Raw genomic sequence first — 21,482 nt, 5'->3', positions numbered from 1 at the left:
ATTGATATTGGGCTACATTTGTAATTCTCACTTCACAGACTCTGTAAACAACAGGCATACTTGATGAGGCATTAAGCGGAAGAAAGCTACTAAGCTTGATAGCCTCCCTTGATAATAATTATGAATGTGAAAGGTATCAAATCACTCGCCTGCCACATTTAATAGTGTTGTATCTGATCTCATACCCAGCATTTCATGTCTACTGTATCATCTACAATCTGGGAAACAAGACTAATTTAAATATACAAAAAATGTAAGTAAAGAAAATGTAAAGGTGTGCAGTAAACATTTATTATGAGTGTAAACAGTCAAAACACATAAGAAATACATTAAGTTATGGGACGACAAACAGTAAGGGGCGGTTTCCGGGACAAGACTTAAGCCTAGTCTCAGACTAATTTAAATGTGAGAGATGCCTTGATCAAAAACCACATTGCACTGACATATCTTAAAATTTAACACTGTGATTGTTTTGTCTCAAGATGCACACAGTAATGTTTATTTAATAAGTATGTTTTTAAAACAACTAAGTTACCCTATATAAACTGTTATATTACACCTTAGCAGAATAGTTCAGTTTTGTGGCGTACATTATCACTGAAACATATTTCCACAGCATCATTAGGGATGATAAGATCAAAATGAAAATAAAGCTGCATTGTGTGTTTTGTATTGTAAGCTGAAGTTGAATAAATATTCTGCTCATAACAACAGTAAAAGATTTAAATACTTTAGTACCGTCTTTAATAAACCATTCAACAGCAAATTTAAGGATTTAAGATCATACAGCCGCAGAAAAATATTTAAGAGACCATTCTTAATTAATTTACTATACATGTTTAATTAAAATGATAATTTATGTTTCAACTAGTGACAACATTTTTCCCAAATTCCAAATGGGTTTTATTTAATTAGCAGCATCGTTTTACATGATGTACTAAATTAGGATATGTTCAAAAACCGATACTTTTATGCGGCTTTGCCTTTTCTCTGTCTTTTACATTGCTATTGGGTCATTCCTGAAATTTAACAGACACTAGACTGGAATCGCTACAATAGCCTACGTGCTGAAATTCTCGAAGTTCTCTTATTTTTATCCGCCGCGGTATAAATATTACTGCAATATAAATGATTGTTAATGCATAACACATAACACAATTACTGGTTGTAATGTTTCACTCTCCAAGTGGGACGGTCTATTTGTAAACACCTTTATGTGATGCTGTATAACAGTTCCATCCCCTCAGAACAAATCATGGGTTATCAAACATATCAGCTGTTGTGAGATTGCATCACCAGTGGAGAGGGCCAGATGTCACCATCATACTACGAGATAAATAAAAACTTTCAGCTGATACAATTGAAAACATCATACTCGTATGTTGAACTGTGTTTGAATTTACAGTTTTTCTCAGTTGTTTACACACAAATATTGGTACTTGAGACACAATGACCACAACATACAAGTCATTCACCAACCCCCTGAACTAATTCTGCTAAACTACGAGCACAATCCCTGCTTTACACTCACATTGCAGTTCTAAAACACTACACACAATTCTCTGCATTTGGCACAATTTTCAGGCAGAAAAATCTCTTGTTTTCACAAGGAACACACTGCCATTCAAATATGAACACTGACTCATCACATGTGTAAACACCTGTCACAAATGTGTAAACCCCTTCTCCAAGCTATGGAAGATGCATGTCGAGATATAGCAGCTGATGCTTTTCATGGCTGGACTGAAACATTGCTTGAGATGTGGATGAGGTGCTGTGGCCAGACCCATCCGAAGAGAAGATGCAGCATAGTTTTTTTTACTGTAACTGTATACAGTAAAATCTTCTGTTGTTTTGTATGTACACCACTGTTTGTGCAACTTTGCGTTGGTTGGGATGTAGACTGTACATTGTTTTTGTTGGAAAAATAAAATATATTTGTTATCGTGTTTTGTGTGTTCTGACTATAAAAACTATTTTATATATTGTGACAAGCATCCTGAGATCAGATCAGCGTTGCCCTGGAAACGAACAAGGAGCACCTGTTTCACCTCGTCACAGGCTGATCGGGCACAGCTGCGGGGAATTAGAAGAGCAGCTCATAAGCCGCTGACTCAGGAGGAAAGGAGAGAGGTGAACTCTCTGAGAGCAGGACTAACTTTGTCTTCTTCCCTTTTGCAGAGAGCAGCGTGTAGTCCGATCAGCGCCACCACGAGCACTGCACGGTTACCCCACTCAGGACACGAGGGAACTCAGGAGAGCACTTGGGAGAACCACAGCCACCGGGAAGACGGATTGTCTTCATCACCACACTTGGGAGGAAGAAGCCGTGGACACCATCAACGGTGGTCACCACCGCCCCCTGGAGGGAAAGGCCGTGATTTCCCCATCACCACATACCTTTAATAAATCCACCCTTCGGGGAATCTTGATTTTTGAGCTCTCCTTGTCGTGTGATCCTTCCACCCTGCTACACTGGTGGAGAATGCGGGCATAGGACTGGAAGGAAAACCGACGAGTGCATCCCTGAACAATACAGATCTATATATATTATTATTGTTATAATTTTTTTTTTTTTTTTTTTTTTTTTCTCTCTCTCTCTCTCTCTCTCTTCTCTGGACAGGCGGACGCTCCTCCCCCATCATGGAAGAACTTCTTCAACGACTGACGGAGGTTAGCATCCGCCAGCAACAGATCTCTGAGCACCTAGCCTCTCGACAGAGTCAGACCGAGCAGGAGCTCAGTGCCAGGCACACCTCTCCCGCTCGTCGGCTACCCATACCTGACCCACGATCTCAAGTCACGCAGTTGCTCCCCAAATTGACGGCACACGATGACATAGAGGCCTTCCTCCAAATGTTCGAAACTACAGCGGTGAGGGAAGGCTGGGAGAGTGAAGAATGGGCTCAGCTGTTGGCACCTCTCCTCACGGGGGAGACGCAAAGAGCGTACTTCAGTCTCCCCACCGCGGCTGCAAACTCCTACACAGAGCTAAAGAGAGAGATCCTAGCCCGGGTGGGGCTTTCTCCCGTCTGCGCGGCCCAACACTTCCACAACTGGGAATACAAGCCCCGTCTCCCAGCCCGAATTCAGGCCGCCGAGTTATCCCGCCTCGCCCAACACTGGCTGTTGGAAGGAGAACCCACAGCGTCTCAGGTAGCGGAGCGTGTCGTGATCGACCGAATGCTCAGAGTCCTTCCACGCTCGCACCGTCATGCTGTTGGGATGCGAAACCCGGGGACTGTCGCAGAACTGGTAGAAGCCATGGAGCTGGCGGATGCTGCCCAACATCGAGAGGCGGGGGAGCGAGCGCCGCCATTTCCCCGGAGGGTGGTCCAGGAGCAACGCTCGCCGGAGGGCACCTTCCGATCAGTTAGCAGGCCGGGGGTTCCCACCATACGGGATGAACCCATGCCAACGGAAGTCTCAACGCCTCCGGCTCGAACGTGGCTGGCAGGCTGCATTGTCCATCACGACATTCCTGCAAGGGCACCAAAAGTGCAGGTGAGGATAAATGGCCGCCCAATGACCGCCTTGCTGGACTCCGGCAGTGCGGTCAGTTTGGTCCAGGCCCACCTCCTCTCACCCCGCAACGAGTCTCGGGCGGCGATACCCATCACATGCGTACATGGAGACACCAGACAGGTCCCGGTCCGAAGGGTAACTATCTCGGCTGAACCCGGCACCTGGCCGGTGGAGGTGGGCCTTATGAAGGACCTGCCGGTTCCGGTGCTTCTGGGGAGAGATTGGCCCGGATTTGACCGCCTGCTGACCGCCGCCGTGCAGCCTGCCAACATCAAGGGCAGCCGCCGACACAGGAATCCAGGAAAAGGAACCCGTCGACGCCCGGCCCTGCTGGTTCCGGACAGCGGGAGAGAGGGTGAGTCCCCTCCTAACCATAAGCTCTTCTTTGATGTGTTTCAGCAAGTCACGAGCGGGGGCTCATTTGCCAGAGAACAAGGAGAAGATGACCGACTGAAGCACTGTTGGACCCAAGTGAAGAGGATAGACGGGAAAGAGACGCAACCTGGCCCCCATCCCCTCCCGCACTTCATTGTCCAAAACGGCCTGCTATACTGTGTCGCTCAGCGGAGGGGGGAGGAGAAAACATTACTGGTAGTTCCTAGGTCCAAAACGGAGATGGTGTTGGAACTGGCGCATTCACATCCGTTAGCTGGCCACCTTGGAGCCGCCAATACCACCCAACACATCAGGGATCGGTTCCATTGGCCTGGATTGGATGCTGACGTGAAGGGATTCTGTCAGGCCTGCCCCACGTGCCAGAAAACATCTCCCAATACTCCTCCCCCCAGCCCGTTGATTCCGCTACCCATCATAGGGGTGCCCTTCGAGCGCATCGGGATGGATCTGGTAGGGCCGTTGCCTAAGTCGGCCCGGGGTCACGAACACATCCTGGTCATCGTCGACTATGCCACCCGGTACCCGGAAGCAGTACCCCTGCGGAAAGCCACCGCCAAGGCCATCGCTCAGGAGCTATTCGTGTTGTCCAGTCGGGTTGGCATACCCACGGAGATCCTGACGGACCAGGGGACCCCGTTTATGTCCCGGCTAATGGCTGACCTCTGTAAGATCCTGAAGGTAAAACAGCTGAGGACCTCCGTATACCACCCACAGACAGATGGCCTGGTCGAACGCTTCAACAAAACTCTGAAACAGATGCTGCGACGGGTGGCAGCAGACGACAAGCGAGACTGGGACCTCATGCTCCCCTATGTCCTGTTCGGTATACGTGAGGTCCCCCAAGCTTCTACTGGTTTCACTCCCTTTGAGCTCCTCTTTGGACGGCAACCCCGGGGACTACTGGATGTCGCAAGGGAAGCCTGGGAACAGCAACCTTCTCCTCACCGCTCTGTAATAGAGCATGTTAAGACGATGAGAGAACGTATTGACAGGGTCATGCCATTAGTCCGGGAGCATCTCAGTAAGGCCCAGCAGGCCCAGCAAAGACTGTACAATCGGGCTGCCCAGCCTCGGGAGTTCCAGACGGGCGACAGAGTGATGGTCCTGGTACCCAATTCGGCTTGCAAATTCCTGGCGAGCTGGCAGGGACCATTTACAGTAGTCGAAAAGATCGGTCCAGTGACTTACCGGATAAGACAACCAGGTAAGAGGAAGGCGGAGCAACTTTACCATATTAACCTCCTCAAGAAATGGAAGGGAACCAGAGACCAACTCGTCGCCCTTACCACCACGGACCCCGTTGTGGTGGATATCGACCCCCACCTCTCAGCCATGCAGAAGACCGAGCTGCGGCACCTGGTCGGTCAGTTCCAGGATGTGTTCTCCACGGATCCTGGGCAGACCCGCGTGGTACAGCACGAGATCCGGACAGCACCAGGAGTCATAGTACGCCAACGACCCTACCGGATCCCAGAGGCTCGTCGGCAGGCTATTGAGATGGAGATCCAACAGATGCTGAAGTTGGGGGTAATTGAACCATCCCGCAGCCCGTGGTCCAGCCCTATAGTAATGGTTCCGAAACCAGATGGCACCCTCCGTTTCTGCAATGACTTCAGACGCCTCAACGAAGTCTCAGAGTTCGACGGATACCCAATGCCTCGGGTGGATGAGCTTCTGGATCATCTGGGGAAGGCCCGTTATATCTCCACGCTGGATCTCACTAAGGGGTACTGGCAAGTGCCGCTTTCGGAGGCGGCCAAGCCAAAGACCGCTTTCAGCACTCCTAACGGCCACTGGCAGTACCGAACCCTCCCCTTCGGACTGCATGGGGCCCCAGCCACCTTCCAACGGATGATGGACATCCTGCTGAGGCCCCATCAGTCCTACGCTGCAGCCTACATCGATGACGTAGTCATTCACTCAGAGCATTGGGAGGAGCACCTGGACCGGTTGCGGAGGGTGCTGACCGAACTGCGTAGGGCTGGACTCACCGCCAACCCCCGAAAATGTCACCTGGGTCTATCAGAGGCGAAATACCTAGGGTTCGAGGTGGGACGTGGACTAATTCGGCCCCAAGAAAAAAAAGTGGAGGCGGTTCGAAATGCCCCGGTACCTACGACAAAGACCCAGGTACGAGCCTTTCTGGGGTTGGCGGGGTATTATCGTTGCTTTATCCCGAACTTTTCCTCTCTAGCCGCCCCCCTGACAGACCTGACCAGGAAGGGGCAGCCGGACATCGTAAGGTGGACTCCCGAAGCCGAAGAGGCGTTCCGGAGGGTGAAGACAGCACTGACTTCCGAGCCCGTCCTACGAGCACCGGACTTCAGCTGCCCCTTCCTGCTACAAACTGATGCCTCCGACACAGGAATAGGGGCCGTCCTGTCCCAGGTACAGGAAGGTGAGGAGCATCCGATACTGTTCATTAGCAGGAAGCTGACCCCAGCCGAGAGAAACTACGCCACGGTGGAAAAGGAAGCCCTAGCCATCAAGTGGGCAGTCCTGGAGCTCCGGTACTACCTCCTGGGCCGGAAGTTCACCCTGGTAACAGACCACGCGCCCCTACAATGGATGGCACGAGCCAAGGACACCAATGCCAGGGTGACACGATGGTTCCTCGCGCTCCAGGACTTTCACTTTCTCCTACAGCATAGGGCTGGGGTGGCCAACTCCAACGCCGACGGTCTCTCTCGTATATGGTCAGCTTATGCAGGTCTGTCAGGGGTCACTCCCCACCCACTCAATATATCCCCACTATTGACTCCATTTTTTACCAACAGACCGAGGACAACGCTTAGGGGGGGGGAGTGTGACAAGCATCCTGAGATCAGATCAGCGTTGCCCTGGAAACGAACAAGGAGCACCTGTTTCACCTCGTCACAGGCTGATCGGGCACAGCTGCGGGGAATTAGAAGAGCAGCTCATAAGCCGCTGACTCCGGAGGAAAGGAGAGAGGTGAACTCTCTGAGAGCAGGACTAACTTTGTCTTCTTCCCTTTTGCAGAGAGCAGCGTGTAGTCCGATCAGCGCCACCACGAGCACTGCACGGTTACCCCACTCAGGACATGAGGGAACTCAGGAGAGCACTTGGGAGAACCACAGCCACCGGGAAGACGGATTGTCTTCATCACCACACTTGGGAGGAAGAAGCCGTGGACACCACCAACGGTGGTCACCACCGCCCCCTGGAGGGAAAGGCCGTGATTTCCCCATCACCACATACCTTTAATAAATCCACCCTTCGGGGAATCTTGATTTTTGAGCTCTCCTTGTCGTGTGATCCTTCCACCCTGCTACAATATATATATATATACTACAAATATTTTACAACACACTTATGTATGTACTGTCTGTAGTAAGTGTAACACTGAACCAAATAAAGAGCAAAGTCATTATGATGAATGGAGAAGTGTTTTACATTCATCATAGTGTTCTATAAAGAGCACATCAGTGTTCAACTGGTTTTTATAAATGTTTATTCATATGATGGTTTGTGTGTGTCATTTGAAAACAAAATACCATTTTGAGAAGAAAGAACATTGTTTTGAATCTAAAGTTTCATTTTGCAGGAGAATTGAGGGGTTTTGCCCATTGTGTTTTTTGATTTGTGTGTAGAGTTCTGAGAATATGAGGCATGCTTTCAGAAAATGTGTGTAAATAATTGAGAAACTGTAAAATACGCGTTCACACAGAATGATGTAATTACCTGAATGCTAAAGAAAGTGGCCATCCATTCAATGAACTCATCCTCATTATCACAGCAGAGATACCTGGAGAAAAAAGATTCAGAGAGAGAAATACTCAAATCAGTGTTTCTTTACCAACACGTGTGTCAATTGTCAAATGTTTGAAAATAGTTTTAATTGTGATTCAATTAACATTGTGATGTATTATGTTGTTACATCACCCGAGTGTTGCCACGTGTATTGTATTATGAGGTAGTTAATCATATCCAGAAATAGTATGTTTTTCTGCTAAAAATGTGTGACGTTTTTTAATAAATCAGGTCAAACATCCTCATGCATAACCCATTTCATGTTTCACTGGAACCGAATACCTGCATCATTCAAGTTCAAAATACTTTGCCTTGCAAACAAGCTAGTTGGCTCTACAAGAGGGTTAAATTTGGGTATGAAATGGTTAGGTATCACAGCTCAGTTTAACTTTGCAGACTCACCATTGTTGTTTGTCATGTACCAGTGTTATTCCCCAACTATAAAGAAAAGCAAACCAGTTACACAGCCCAAACACTGCTGATCAGTCATAACGTTAATCAAAGACTAATTCATATCATAAGAATTTGAAACGTGAATGTCCAACTGCTTTTAAAAAGTCATTTTTAAAAACAAACCTGAAACCCTCAAAGAAACACAAAGCTTCCAAAAAGCAGTATATATATGTGGGTTTTAGAAAAACAACTGTGACAGTTTTATTGTATTTCTGTAAATGTATATGTTTTGTTTATATTGTGTGTTTGTCCTTTAATAGAGATATAGTTTATTACGGTGTGGGTGAATGCAGTTTGCTCCGATAACCATTGTAGACTTTCAAGTCTTTGACAGGCCACTCCCTCTCACATGGAGAATTCTGAAATAATCAGATATTAAACATTTAGTTTGATGAACTTTTTTATGTTTGTTCATGTATACATTTATTCATATGCTCAACTGCTACTTTGCACATGCATCATATTGTTTACACACACATATACGCACCTGCAGCTCCTTGTGCAGTCTAAAGGTGGTACCAGACAGTTCACAGTAGCGACTACAATAGTTTTTGCTGCGTTCACTTTTAACCTCACAAACACGCAGGGTGCCGCTCTTACACACATTCTCGATCATCTCTGCACACACATAAACACAAATATCTATTGCACCGGTGTTTAAATGGCATTTTTCTTAACAATGTTTACACATTTAAATGATTTTGTCATCACTGTGATGATTTTTTTTACTTTAATAACCCAAAAGATAATAATTATGTCATCATTTACTCACCCTCGAGTTGTTCCAAATCTGTATAAATTTCTTCGTTGTGATTAACACAGAGAAATATATTTGGAAGAATGCTTCTAACCAAACAGTTCTTGGCCACCATTGACTACCATAGTAGGAAAAATGACAATGGTAGTCAAAAGTGCCCATGAACTGTTTGAACTGCATTCTTCAAAAAAGCAATTTGTCCGATTATGGCAGTCAATGGTGTCCAAAACAGTTTTAGAAGCAGTTTTTTTCCAAATATCTTTCTCTCTCTTGATCAGAACAAAGAAATGTATACAGATTTTGGAGTAAATGATGACAGAATGTTCATTTTTGGGTGAACTGTTCCTTTAACCAATCACTCATGTCAAGAGCTGGATCAGAGATTTGTAGTTATAAGTATGTTTGTGTCATTATATATTATGTACCCAGGTACTTCAAGATGCTGCTGATGTAGGGATTCTTTTTGACCACCAGGAGACACTGTAGCCCAGGGGAAAAGTAGACTGGCAAAACTTTTTCATGGTTGTGCAGCATTCGGTCTGTAAAAATAAAACAAAGCTTCACTCATAAGTATACAATGAGCTGTGTAACTGAGCGATCCGTTGTGCATTTTGATGTTCCTGTCATTTCTCTAAATATGAGAACAAAAGAAGTTCTATTCCTTGTAGTATATACGTATCATCATGAAATCAGATGACAGAATAAACAGGGAACCAACCAAAGATTTGAAGTCATCTACATTGCTCAACAAAAGAATGCAGAAAAGGTTTAACTATGTTCTATCAAATCTCACCCATTTCCCCTTTCTCAAGAATGTCATGGCAAGTCCAGAAATCCTCATTGACCAGTTTCACTCCTTTATGATCCAAAACATCAGAAACCAACTCAACTGCAGTCATATTTGCCCCAATCTAACACACACACATACACACAAAATCGAACATTACACAAAGCAAGAAGTCCAAATAAGTACATGTGTTAAGATTAAATCTCTACCTGAACGAGCACCTCGGACCCCTCCTCTATTCTCTCAAGATAAACAGCACAAATAATGCTGGATGTGGTTTTACTCGAGGGTCTCTAAAATACAATTATTCAAGAAATAACATCAAAGTATTTCAAAAACAGTTACATTTTGGAAAATAGTCACTTGTAAAAGGTGTACAGTATATGTGCAGTCATTGGCTTAGATGACTTTGTTTGTTGACTTGAAATCTGACCTCAGATTTGTGTCTATTCAGGGCGACAGTCGTCAAGTTGAGCTGCCTCTGTAGTTCAGACTCTGAAACCTGCGACAGAAGATTCTTTGTATTACATAAAGGGATGGTTCATCCAAAAATTCTGTCATCATTAACTCACAATCAAGTTGTTCAAAAATTCCTTGTTCTGCTGAACACAAAAGAAGGTATTTTAAAGAATGTGGGAAACAAAACAGTTTTAGGTCACCATTGACTACTATAGTAGTTTTTCCCCTACTTTGGAAGTCAATAGTGCCCCAGAACTGTTTGGTTTCAAACATTCTTTAAATATCGTTCTTGGTGTTCAGCGGAACAACAAAATGTACACATCATTAGAACAACTTGAGGGTGAGAAAATGATTTTCCTGTTTTGGGTGAGCAGTGGTTCAATATTCTGTTCAACAGTCATCGATTTAATAACTAACAAAATAATGTATTTGAATGTATCTGTCTAAATGATTGAAACAATCTGATATCAAGATTTATTTTCACAAAAGTAACAAATAAATTGATATATTATAAATGATATATATATATTGAATATTGACTAATGTAGTTTAAACACCAGACCACTTTTTTTGTAATACTCACATTAAAAATACTGCAGTAGTTCTGGATCAACTCCTCCACCACTTGAGAGGCTTTGAAATCTGTTCCATCGGACTGAAAGAGCGTTGGACCAAACACAATACCAAGGTTTCTTTCTGTCATCTGATTCTCGTCGGACAGATGCTGAACACTAATACGAAGTAAAAAATGTATTAAAAGCAATAAACACACTTTACAATTATTACGGTAATCCCTAAATCATCATTAACTCGCCCTCATATTGTTCCAAACCTGTATGCATTTCTTGGTTCTGCTGAACACAAAGGAAGATATTTGGAAGTATCCAAAGTAACCAAACAGATCTCATCCCCCATTTACTCGCATAGTATTTATTTTCACTACTATGGGAGTAAATGGGGGTTAGATCTGTCTGGCTACTGACATTCTTCCAAATATCTTCCATTGTGTTGAGCAGAACAAAAACATTTATACAGGTTTGGAACATTGAGGGTGATGAAGACAGAATTTTTGAAAACTATCCTTTAAGCAAACCTACTTTTTTGATTGGTTAAAGGGATAGTTCACCCCCATCCCCCATATCCATTAAGGCTAAAATACACTATAAGAACTTTGCACAGATTTTGCCAGATTTTCAGTCTGGACATGTTGCAGAAAGTCTGTGCCAGTCTGCAGATTTTCTTTTTTTAGATTTATTTATTTAGTCTGCAGATTTTATCAGTTCCATCTGAAACTTTCCCAAAGTCTGCAAATGTATGATGTCTAGATTGAAAAAAAATCTGTTCAGATTTTAAAACTCTTGTAGTGTATTCCAGCCATGACTGTCATGTCATTCCAAACCTGTATGACTTTATTTAATCCGAATCACAACACATTACCTAAGAAGGTGGTGTGTGAGTGCTTTGAGTGTTGCTCGGTTGACATCTGGTAGGTTTGAGAGGAGATTTTGGTATTGATAAATCCTTTCACTTTTGTCCTCCAGACCTGCAGATTTAACATAATCAGTATGTGTTACATATAAAAATCATTCTAAGGGCGTGTTCACGTATTCCATGTTTGGTTTGATTAAAACAAACTCTGGAGCGATTGCTCTGTTGATCCAGTTTATTTGTGTAGTGTGAACACTGCCACCTGGCCCCCCTGGTGCGCACCAAACAAGCGGACCGAGACAGCTGAAAAGATGGGTCTCGGTCCGCTTTCAAATGAACTCTGGTACGGTTCGATACCAACGCAACACGGACCAAAGGCATCGGACCAAACCAAAAACAGGATGTGATGTCACCAGATGCGACCCTAATAATCACATGATTGTACAGCGAGAAGAGAGGTGTGTGTAAAACAAAATGACCCCAAGGGCAAACGTTGAGCAACGACGAGGACCCGCCGTCTTCTAGCAGGAAATCTTTATTTGTACACGCAGCGGAGGAAGTCATGACATTTTTTGAAGTCATCATGAGCTCGGAGCTGATAAAAATACCACAATATGAGGACAGAAACCAGCGCATTTTGTGACAGCACACATCATTGTTATGGATGTTCAGAGTTCCGTCGCATGATTCAGGTCACAGAAGCCAAGACCAATCAGGTTGTGGGCTTACCCCTGTGCTTTTAGGTTCGGTAGCTTTGGTTCGCTGTTAAAATGCAAGTGTGAACGCCAAGCAAACCAGCATTTTTGGTCCGGATCAAAAGTACCAAACAAACCGAACTTCAAGTATGAACACGCCCTAAGTATTGTCTCACATTGAAGTTGCTCTTCACCTGCAGCTTTAAGCCAGCTCTTGGCGTTATCCTGGCCATTCAGCACTCCATCTTTGACCTCCCTGAGAAACCTCTTTAGAGTGTTTGCTACGTCATCAACGGAAATGTCTGACTTGCTCAATGAGACACTTCGTGCATCATTGTGAAACCTTTCCAGTAGTTTCGTAATGTGAGAATCAATGCCGCTCTTCCGGTAGATTCCTGGAGACAGAAGTCCTGAAATAAAAACAAGCAGGCATTGGGTTTAAACTAAAGAATGAATCGATGAACCGGTAAATTAATGAATATATGAATGTATGAATCTGTGAGTGAATTAACGAATTTTATGTTTCCATAAACATGGTGTGAATATGTAATTGTAAAGTACCATAAAGTGTTACATGGTCCAAGCAGCGGTCAATGGTCACCGGCACATCAAGCTCTGTAAGCTGCTGGTGAGAAAGTGGTTGATCTCCAGCGCCAGATTTCTGCTGTATGCAGGTCTGCCAGCCCACAAAATGAGGCTTGCGGTCAGTAGGAAGATGCAGGGTTCCACCCCTCCACACCAGCACCATAGAGCCATCGTTGTCAGAGAGAGCTACACACATGATATACAGTTACATAAAACCTGCACAGATTTGACTCTACTTAGAGGCCCAAATGATTGGAGATATCCTCACGAATACTGTAAAACAAGTTAGTTGGTCTAGATATAAATAACATGGCTCATAAATTGGACGAATTATTTTATTTGTTCATTTTAAACCTGTTAGGGGACCAACCAGGGTTGAGTTTGGTATGAGCTTGGTATGAGTTGCCCTTAAACCAACTTGTATAACTCACTGAGCGAGAAGAGTTTGCGCAGATCAATTGTTTGTACTGTATTCTCCAGTAGCACTTGCAGTTTAAAGCCGCTCAAGCAAAACCAACCAATCCCGTGGCTTCCTTCAACACAACGTAGACGACCCAGACGATCACAGGGTCCACACACATCAAACAGCGTAGGAGGTAACATAGCCTGAGTGGAGAAAAAATATTAAATCAATGACAAAACAGTGTACAATAAATATAATATGTGTACCCTTTAAAGGGGTGATTCGCCGGAAATAACTGTTTTCTTTGTCTTTGGTGTGATATAAGTTGCCCATGCATGTATTAGACACGTAAAATTGCTAAAATTCAAGTGTCGGAAACAAAAGATGTATTTTATCTAGACGCGAATGCTCACCCAGACCTGCCTGAAACGCCTCGTGTTACCACACCCCGGCGAATCTACGTCAGTTCGTAACACGATTTGACTAATCTAAACGCCCAAATCTAAACGCAAGAGTCTTATAAATCTCATTGTACCGTCCCAGCCATGTCGCAGAGACTATGTGTGTTTCGTTTTCAAAAGAAATCCTCTTTGTTTGTTGTTATACAACAAAAAACGGATGGTTACATTTCCAGAGAAGGGTCCAAGCCATTGTATCACCTGTCAGTAGTTTTGGAACCTGATGTTCCGAATATGGTAAGAGGCGTTACATTTGTACATACAGCCTGTGGCCACTCTCCCTGTGTCATCAGTCCTTGTTAGTGTTTCCCTTTATCAAGCCCCAGTTTCCCCTCTGTTCCTTGTCGGTTCATTTTGCACATTTACCCTTCCTAGTCTGTCTGGATTACCCGTGTTCCTGTTCCCTGGACTCAAGTTTGTGGATTTATAGTTTGTTATTCTTAAGACCTTGTTTGTTTTGTCCCTCTTGTGGGAAGTTTTAGTTTTCTGTCTTGTCTTGTTTTTGTTAATGTTTTCCCCACCCAGGGTCTTTGTTTAAATAAAGTTTTATTAGTTACCAAACCGCTGCCTGCGCTTGGGTTCTGTCTATACATCATAACAATATCGTTCTTCAGAGCGATGGGCTTTGTAAAATATCAGCGTGTTTCAGAGAGGTGGAGCGAAGAGGAAATACAAACATGCCCTATATGTGGAAAATACAGCATTTTTAAACCTTCAATCGTGTATACACATTGTATTACATGTAAAGCAAACTAAATATTAGTTTTATCCGCGTCAAATGACCCCCTTTAATGTATGCGTTTTTATTGGGTGTTCTTCAGCAGTAACCTCACAAACCCACTTTCCATTTGCTTGACCTCATAATGTGCTATAGATTGGTATTGCCACATCCGTACAAGCCATAATAAAAGATACAAGATTGTTACCTTGGAAATGGCCTTGCTCCAGTTTCTGACAGTGTCAGCATCATCGGCCCCGAACAGGTAGCCTCGGCCTTCCTCAGTGTACATCTCAAAGGTGTGCTCATAGCTGTGAGCCAATCAGAGTGGAGAACAATATAAACATGGAAAACAAATTACCAGAATAATGTTGTAAAAAATCCTTAAAATATATTACACATGATTCCCTGGGCTGGTGGCAGACAGGCAGATGATGTCACTGGTCTTCATGCCACCACACTTGTTGTTGCTATGGTCATTCTTATAGTAGCTAAACACTCCACCCTCTAGACAACACCAACGCTTAGCAAAGTCTGGAATATTCACCAAAACAACATAATGCATCATTACGGTTGAATTAAAGCGATATCTCAGAGGCAAAGCAAAATTTCACTGACTGAATTTGACTTTCTTCTTGAAAAAATATTGCAGTTGGCGTTATAATACGACATATACATTTTTCTTCCAAGCGGTAGAATGGGAGTGAATGGGGGGCAATTTTGTGAAGCTCCAAAAAGTGCATCCATCGATCAATGAACGGCTCGACACGGCTCTGTGGTCTTAACACAGGTCTTTTGATGGGAATTGATGAGTTTGTTTAAGATAAATATCCATATTGAGATCGCTATTTAAGTTAATGTCTAGCTTCCGTTATCCCTCGGTTGCCCGTGAACCTGAGGCTTGTTTTTCCGGCAAAAGATGTTTCTGTGACAAACACTGCATTTTTCTTTTTGATTCTGTAGAATAGGATACCGTCTCCCTGTGTGGGAGCTTTCGTTACGTAATTTGACAGAAGCCTCAGGTATACGCGCAGCCGAGGGATGGGTGCGCTTTTTGGAGCTTCAAATTGCCTCCCATTCACTCCAATTCTACCGCTTGGAAGAAACATTATACGTGGTATTATAACTCTGGCTGCATTATTCTTCAAGAAGAAAGTCATATTCAATCAGGTGAGTAAAGGGTGAGTAAAACATGGGGAAATTTTGTTTTGCCTCTGAAATAGCGCATTCAATTGTGTTGAAATATCTGTAAGTCTGATGAAACTTAATTTTATAACTTTCATATTACTGATATAAACAGATATTTTTCGATAATTTTCTCCCCCAGAGGTCAGCCAGAGGTTATAATGTTAGTTAAAGGGATACTTCACCCAAAAATGTAAATTCTGTTATCATTTACTCACCTTTGTCTTGTTCCAAATCTGTGCTAAAAATGTATTTGTTCTGATGAACGCAGAGAAAGATATTTGGAAATTGGCAAAATCTGTCTGGTTATAAGCATTCTTCCAAAAACCTTTTTCTGTGTTCATCAGAACAAAGACATTTATACAGATTTGGAACAACTCGAAGGTGAATAAATGATGTCATAATCTTTGGGTAAAGTATCCCTTTAAGGTTTATAACAACAAACATTTGTTTCTCATTCAATTATGGACATTCTAATTTTCCTGTTTGGAAGTTTGTGATTCTCTTCACTATCTATCACCAGTGGTTTCACGTTTCCACATCCTCACAAAGACACAAAACTCAATTATTCACATTCACTGTCCAAACATCATACAGTTATTTTCTAAACCACTGAGGCCAAAGGGTCTCTGCTTACTTACCTGCTTTGTTTTTGTGCTCTGTGATTGGCCGAGAGGATGAGGCAGGCTTGAAAAGGTAGCCACAATAAGACTGGATGGATACATCTTCAACCACTGACTCAAAAGATTCTGCTTCTAAAAAACACACAAACGTGGTTCAGGTAGTATTCTGCATTCTGTCTGCTTATTTCTTTCTTACTCTTTCTTTCTCTAACACATTGTTTCAATTACAATACCATTTTACACCTTCAAAATCAAAGAGTTTCTATTAACTGAAGGTTGCACAGTAAAACCAGTATTTAAAGTAGAAGAACACGTTCTATAGCTCAGTATTTGGGAACAATACAGTATAATACGTTCTGTATGCTGAAGTTTTGCGTGAATATATTTATGCACCTATGTTTTGGTTCTGCGTAAGTAGCTCCGCTTGCGCTGACTGACCACTGCGTCTGGCCAGAGTCAGTGGAGTAGGGAATTCTGGGATACCAGTGTGGCACTTGATATCTGCCCCACAGTGCAGCAATGTTAGAGTCTCCAATAAATCTGCCGACTGCACTGCTTTGCACAGAGCCTTAGAAAAGAAGACAAGCAAAACATGAACATAAAGGATGTTAAACAGATATTGTGAAACAGGATGTGACAGAAGAACATTCTAAATTGTATAAAATTTGTCATGTGTTGACTAACACTATTGAGCGCCTCCTGTTGGCCGTAGAGTGTGTGATAGTTGCGATATTTGCCATGCACATATTTGGCTGTGATGTGCTGGAGACGATGCTTATCATTTGCGTCCATGGAAAGACTCTCGCTGGGGGGAATATTTGCTGCCCAGAATGCATTTGCTTTAGCATTACCCAGCTGCAGAAAAACCTGCCGAACACATGACATAACCATCAGATGTGCTCTAGAATCATTTTCTATTTGTTAGAAACAACAGGGATTTAAACAGTACGGAGTAAATCATCTCAGTTTCTTAACTGACCCTGATGAGGTCATCGATCCACACGCGCTCATCCAGCTTTAGACTGCGAACCTTTGACACATTCTGTCCCAGACTTCTGTGCACACCTGTTACCATATAAAACCGTAAAGTACACAATCACGGTAAACGTATATAAAATATGTGTTAGAGATGAAAATGAAAATTCTGTCATTTGCTCACCCTCTCGTCATAAGAAATTCAAGCATATATGACTTTCTTTCTTCCGCAGAACACAAAATAAGATATTATGAAGAAAGTTGGTAACCGAACAAGGCCGAACAGTTAACAGCATTCTTTAAAATATATATTTTTTGTGTTCAGCAGAAGAATGAAAGTCAAACAGGTGTGAAATGACAAGAGCGTAAGTAAATGATGACAGAATTTTCCATTTGGGTGAATGTTGGTTAAGTGTTTGTGGGTACCTGCGCATTTTTCACACATTAGCACACACAGGTTGATTGAAGCCCACTCCGGCATGGAAGCACTGCAGTCCGCACATTGTTGGTTGGATGCGACACGCCACAAGCTTTCACACACTCCATCACATGATAGCGAGCGACTCACACACTCATTCAGAGAGTCACACCATCTCTGCTTCTCACTCTCTGACTCTGCTGAGAAACTACACCGAGAATGAGAGAGACTGTGATTATTCTATTGCAATATTTGGGGCTTTGCAGGTAAAATAGGTAAAAGCTGCGTTGTTTACCTGAATGTTCTGTACGGAGTGGTGAGTGTGAAAGAGCGTTTTTCTCCATCTTTCACTCTGGCCATTCGCATGTCGATATCAGTGACACCAACACCATGAAGATATTCCTACACAAACACAGCAGGGTTTTTTATGTTCTGCTAATATCCAAGACCTCACCATTTTTGCATTTTTAGGATGAAGAATATTCATTGTACATCACATACTATATGTCCTCAAATACAATTTTATCTAATTTACTGTCAAGTTTACAGACTAACAGATGTAATAACCCACTCAAATAATTACCCACGGATACATTTTGCATCCACAATCAGACTCACCTCACGGTTCTTGAAAAGGTACAGTTTGTCCCTGCTTATAATTGTGTAGACTTTGATGCGGGGTGACATCAACTCCAGGTAGCCTTCGAAACTGAGATCCACAGTTCCCCGCTTAAAAAACGGATTCTTTGGTTCAGATTCACTGTTTTTGTAATCACTCAGAGCCTTTTCAAGACAACACACCCAATCTTTTTTCTCTTCTGAAAAGGTAAGCACACAAGCGTAAAAAAAACTTTGTGTCTATTATGCATAGAATTATGCCAGAAAAAATTTACAGAAATGCTAAGCAGCAGAAATTCTGCAAGGTGTTCAGGGAGAACATGAATGAATACTCACCAATGTTATCTGCTCGGAACAGGAAAGTTCGGTTCTGACTGTGAAGCTCAAATTTCAGATCTCCAACAGCGACTACCTTATCCACACATCCCAGTGATATCATCCTTTTAGAGTATACCTCCTACGAGTGAGAGTGACAAGAAGAGAATTGTCCAATAAATAAATAACCACTTCCTTAAAATGAAACATTTACCGGCAAAATGCTGTAAGGTCTTTTCGAAAGGAAAGAAAATTGTCTGGTGAATGAGGAAATCGGGTTCTCTGTTTTATCTGAATCAAAGAACCTTGATGTTTTTTAGACTCATGATTTCCAGTAAGATGTCGAAAAGATGACAAGCTGACATACAGTTCAGATCAGAATCTTTTTTTTACCTTGGGCGACTGCAAATATCTCAAATATTCTGAATCCAGCTGCACCCATCGGCGCTGGTAAATCACCCCACTGAAAACACAACACAAACATTTCAAAAACACATACAAGCACAAAATAAACAACAACGCAAGCTCTCAGTGATCTCTCTAGAAACTCGTGTAGAAATTGTAGCCAAGTCTCACCTATTTGGAGGAGTTTTTTCTAGCCACCCAGCTTTAAGAATCGAACTGACCTCTTCTGAGTCATCAGGAAACTCCGTACATCCAATATTAATACTCTCATTGCTAATGTACTCAAATAAACAAAGATTATTGATATCACACTCAAAAAAACAATGCTCATCATTATTTGGAGCTTACAGACACACAGATAACCACAGGACAGTATTGTTTACTGTATGTACACACCGATCTCTTTCAGAAACTGTTCCTGTTTTATTCTCTTCAACTTTCAGCTGGATAAAGCACTTCTGAATGTCTCGCAATAGATCCTGTTGCTGGAAAACATTTGGTGGTTAAACAGCTATTAACGCTTGAATAAAATGTTAAAAAGGGTTGAACATGCATTAAAAATATATACAAATATATTGAGGTTAGTAAATGATGTAAAATATATTGAGGTTAGTAAATTATGACAGAATTTATATTTTTGGATAAAGTATGCCTTTAATCCAGGTAAACTGGGCCACTTTTAGCCTTCCTAGTGTCAATTCTGGTCATGCTTTACCTAAAGCCACATTTTGAAAGCTCTTACCATCTATTCCACACATACATTACTGTATACACACACCCAATAGTGTGAGATTGAATGCGATTTACAGACATGTAGTTACCTTTACAGCCATGGTCTGTGTGTGCACCTGTTAAGTAATTAACAAATAAAAACAATAAGAATAAGAATACACAAATAACACACACAATATGCTGTTTCAACATTGTTTGTTGCCAATATATTCAAGAAGAAAAGTTTGGGCTCATGAAAGGGTCTCTACAAGATCGTCTGGACACCCTTATATTGTGTAAAGCTATTTGGGTTATTTATGTAAGTTGTTACCAGTATTGGGTTATGATAGGAAAACTTGTCCTTAGTTTTGACATATTTCACATAATTTCTCTAAAAACAGCTAAACTGAAAGAATGTAGTGCTAGCAACGCCATAGCCTTGGTTCCCCAAAACAAAAATGCATAAATGTACAGATGTGTTCCTCACACACATGAAGGTTAGGGGGTTATGTCATTAATTGTGAAAAAAATGGACATTCCCCGCTGCCTTACACGTAATTTACTGTAACTCTCACAACACACGTCACCAAACCTGATCCACAGCATTTCTAATAGCTTCCCAAGCACAGAAACACTAAGATACACAACACCAACAACAGATATCAAAGTCACAATGTTCCTTTGAGCTTGAACACAATAACCCTCTTCTTGTGGTTAACTCTAGTGTTCTTTGTTAAACTGGGTTAACTAAAACCTGTGCCATCTGTGCAGTTTTTTCAATTAGCTGTTATCCTTATGGGGACCAAAATTGTCCCACAAGGTAACAAAATTACTGGTATTTCTATATTTAGGGTTAACCAGGACTACAGCCCGCATCCAAACAGTACAATTCACACTCAAACGCCTTTTATGATTTTTAAAGAAGAGATCAGTCTGCTATCAACAGATAAATAACAGGAAAGACATTTTTCATGTGTAAACTTCTACCATGGTATCTACTTCAGAGCTATCTTATCTAGAAACATGCATCCCCTCTCTTTCTCTCTAAAACAAAGTGAACAAATCATAGATAATGCCATCCTCAAAACACTATTAATATTTAAATGATCATTTCAATTTACCTGAGTGTAGCCAAAGCTGTGTCAACCGAGCTCTATCGCAGTGCATGACACTTATAAAATGCTCTCACGCGCACACGTACAGAGAGCCTTATTTTGAAAAGGAGGAAGCTTTGTTACTCATTGACGGCATGACATTGTTTAGCTGAGTTACTGCCAGTACACATTCCAGTAATTCTTTAAATAACTATATTTAATATCAATCAAACAAGCAGTCGTCCTCTTATGATCAATATAATGGTGGTAACACTGAGGGAAAAAATGAAACATATATTTATCTTATAATCCATTAGAATTGATATGGGGGCTTGACTGCTGTTTTAAGGGGTGTTATTTTGGATGCACTGGGACGGTTTACAGCCGAGTGTGAAGCGGCTGGAATGAAAATCAGTACCTCCAAATCCGAGGCCATGATCCTCCGTCGGAAAAGGGTGACTTGCCCACTTCAGGTTGGTGGAGAGTTCCTGCCTCAAGTGGAGGAGTTTAAGTATCTTGGGGTCTTGTTCACGAGTGAGGGAAGGATTGAACGGGAGATTGACAGACGGATCGGTGCAGCTTCTGCAGTAATGCGGTCGATGTACCGGTCTGTCGTGGTGAAGAAAGAGCTAAGCCGCAAGGCGAAGCTCTCAATTTACCGGTCAATCTACGTTCCTACTCTCATCTATGGCCATGAGCTTTG

At 42.5% G+C, this 21,482-nt stretch overlaps 1 protein-coding gene across 1 annotated transcript; it reads right to left on the bottom strand.

Moving 5' to 3' along the window:
- Positions 1 to 270: 270 nt before the first annotated feature.
- Positions 271 to 20,896, bottom strand: arap1a (ArfGAP with RhoGAP domain, ankyrin repeat and PH domain 1a). The gene is made up of 29 exons (XM_079480075.1): positions 20,807 to 20,896; positions 19,796 to 19,822; positions 19,371 to 19,459; positions 19,146 to 19,247; positions 18,963 to 19,032; positions 18,591 to 18,711; positions 18,255 to 18,454; positions 17,932 to 18,038; positions 17,645 to 17,844; positions 17,223 to 17,308; positions 16,928 to 17,110; positions 16,637 to 16,811; positions 16,262 to 16,375; positions 14,834 to 14,969; positions 14,644 to 14,746; positions 13,288 to 13,462; positions 12,833 to 13,042; positions 12,466 to 12,681; positions 11,586 to 11,691; positions 10,732 to 10,879; positions 10,123 to 10,191; positions 9,899 to 9,982; positions 9,696 to 9,813; positions 9,328 to 9,441; positions 8,633 to 8,763; positions 8,422 to 8,504; positions 8,095 to 8,130; positions 7,624 to 7,687; positions 271 to 1,326 (listed from the first exon to the last, which is right to left on the bottom strand). Exons 2-29 carry the CDS (start codon positions 19,805 to 19,807, stop codon positions 1,273 to 1,275), a joined length of 3,306 nt encoding a protein of 1,101 aa, XP_079336201.1. The 5' UTR covers positions 19,808 to 19,822; positions 20,807 to 20,896; the 3' UTR covers positions 271 to 1,272.
- Positions 20,897 to 21,482: the final 586 nt, after the last annotated feature.

The sequence above is a fragment of the Barbatula barbatula genome (genome assembly GCF_947034865.1).
Source record: "Barbatula barbatula genome assembly, chromosome: 2".
NCBI classification, from domain to species: Eukaryota; Metazoa; Chordata; class Actinopteri; order Cypriniformes; family Nemacheilidae; genus Barbatula; species Barbatula barbatula.
Note: the sequence above shows the minus strand (reverse complement) of the source record. Positions and strands in the feature narration are given on the sequence as shown.

Coding starts and splice junctions, on each gene's coding strand:
- arap1a (XM_079480075.1), bottom strand. Junction 13,463..14,643: donor GGAGCAAGGCCATTTCCAAG/GTAACAATCTTG, acceptor TTCTCCACTCAG/GCTATGTTACCTCCTACGCT. Junction 8,131..8,421: donor AAACTGCATTCACCCACACC/GTAATAAACTAT, acceptor TTTTCTTTATAG/TTGGGGAATAACACTGGTAC.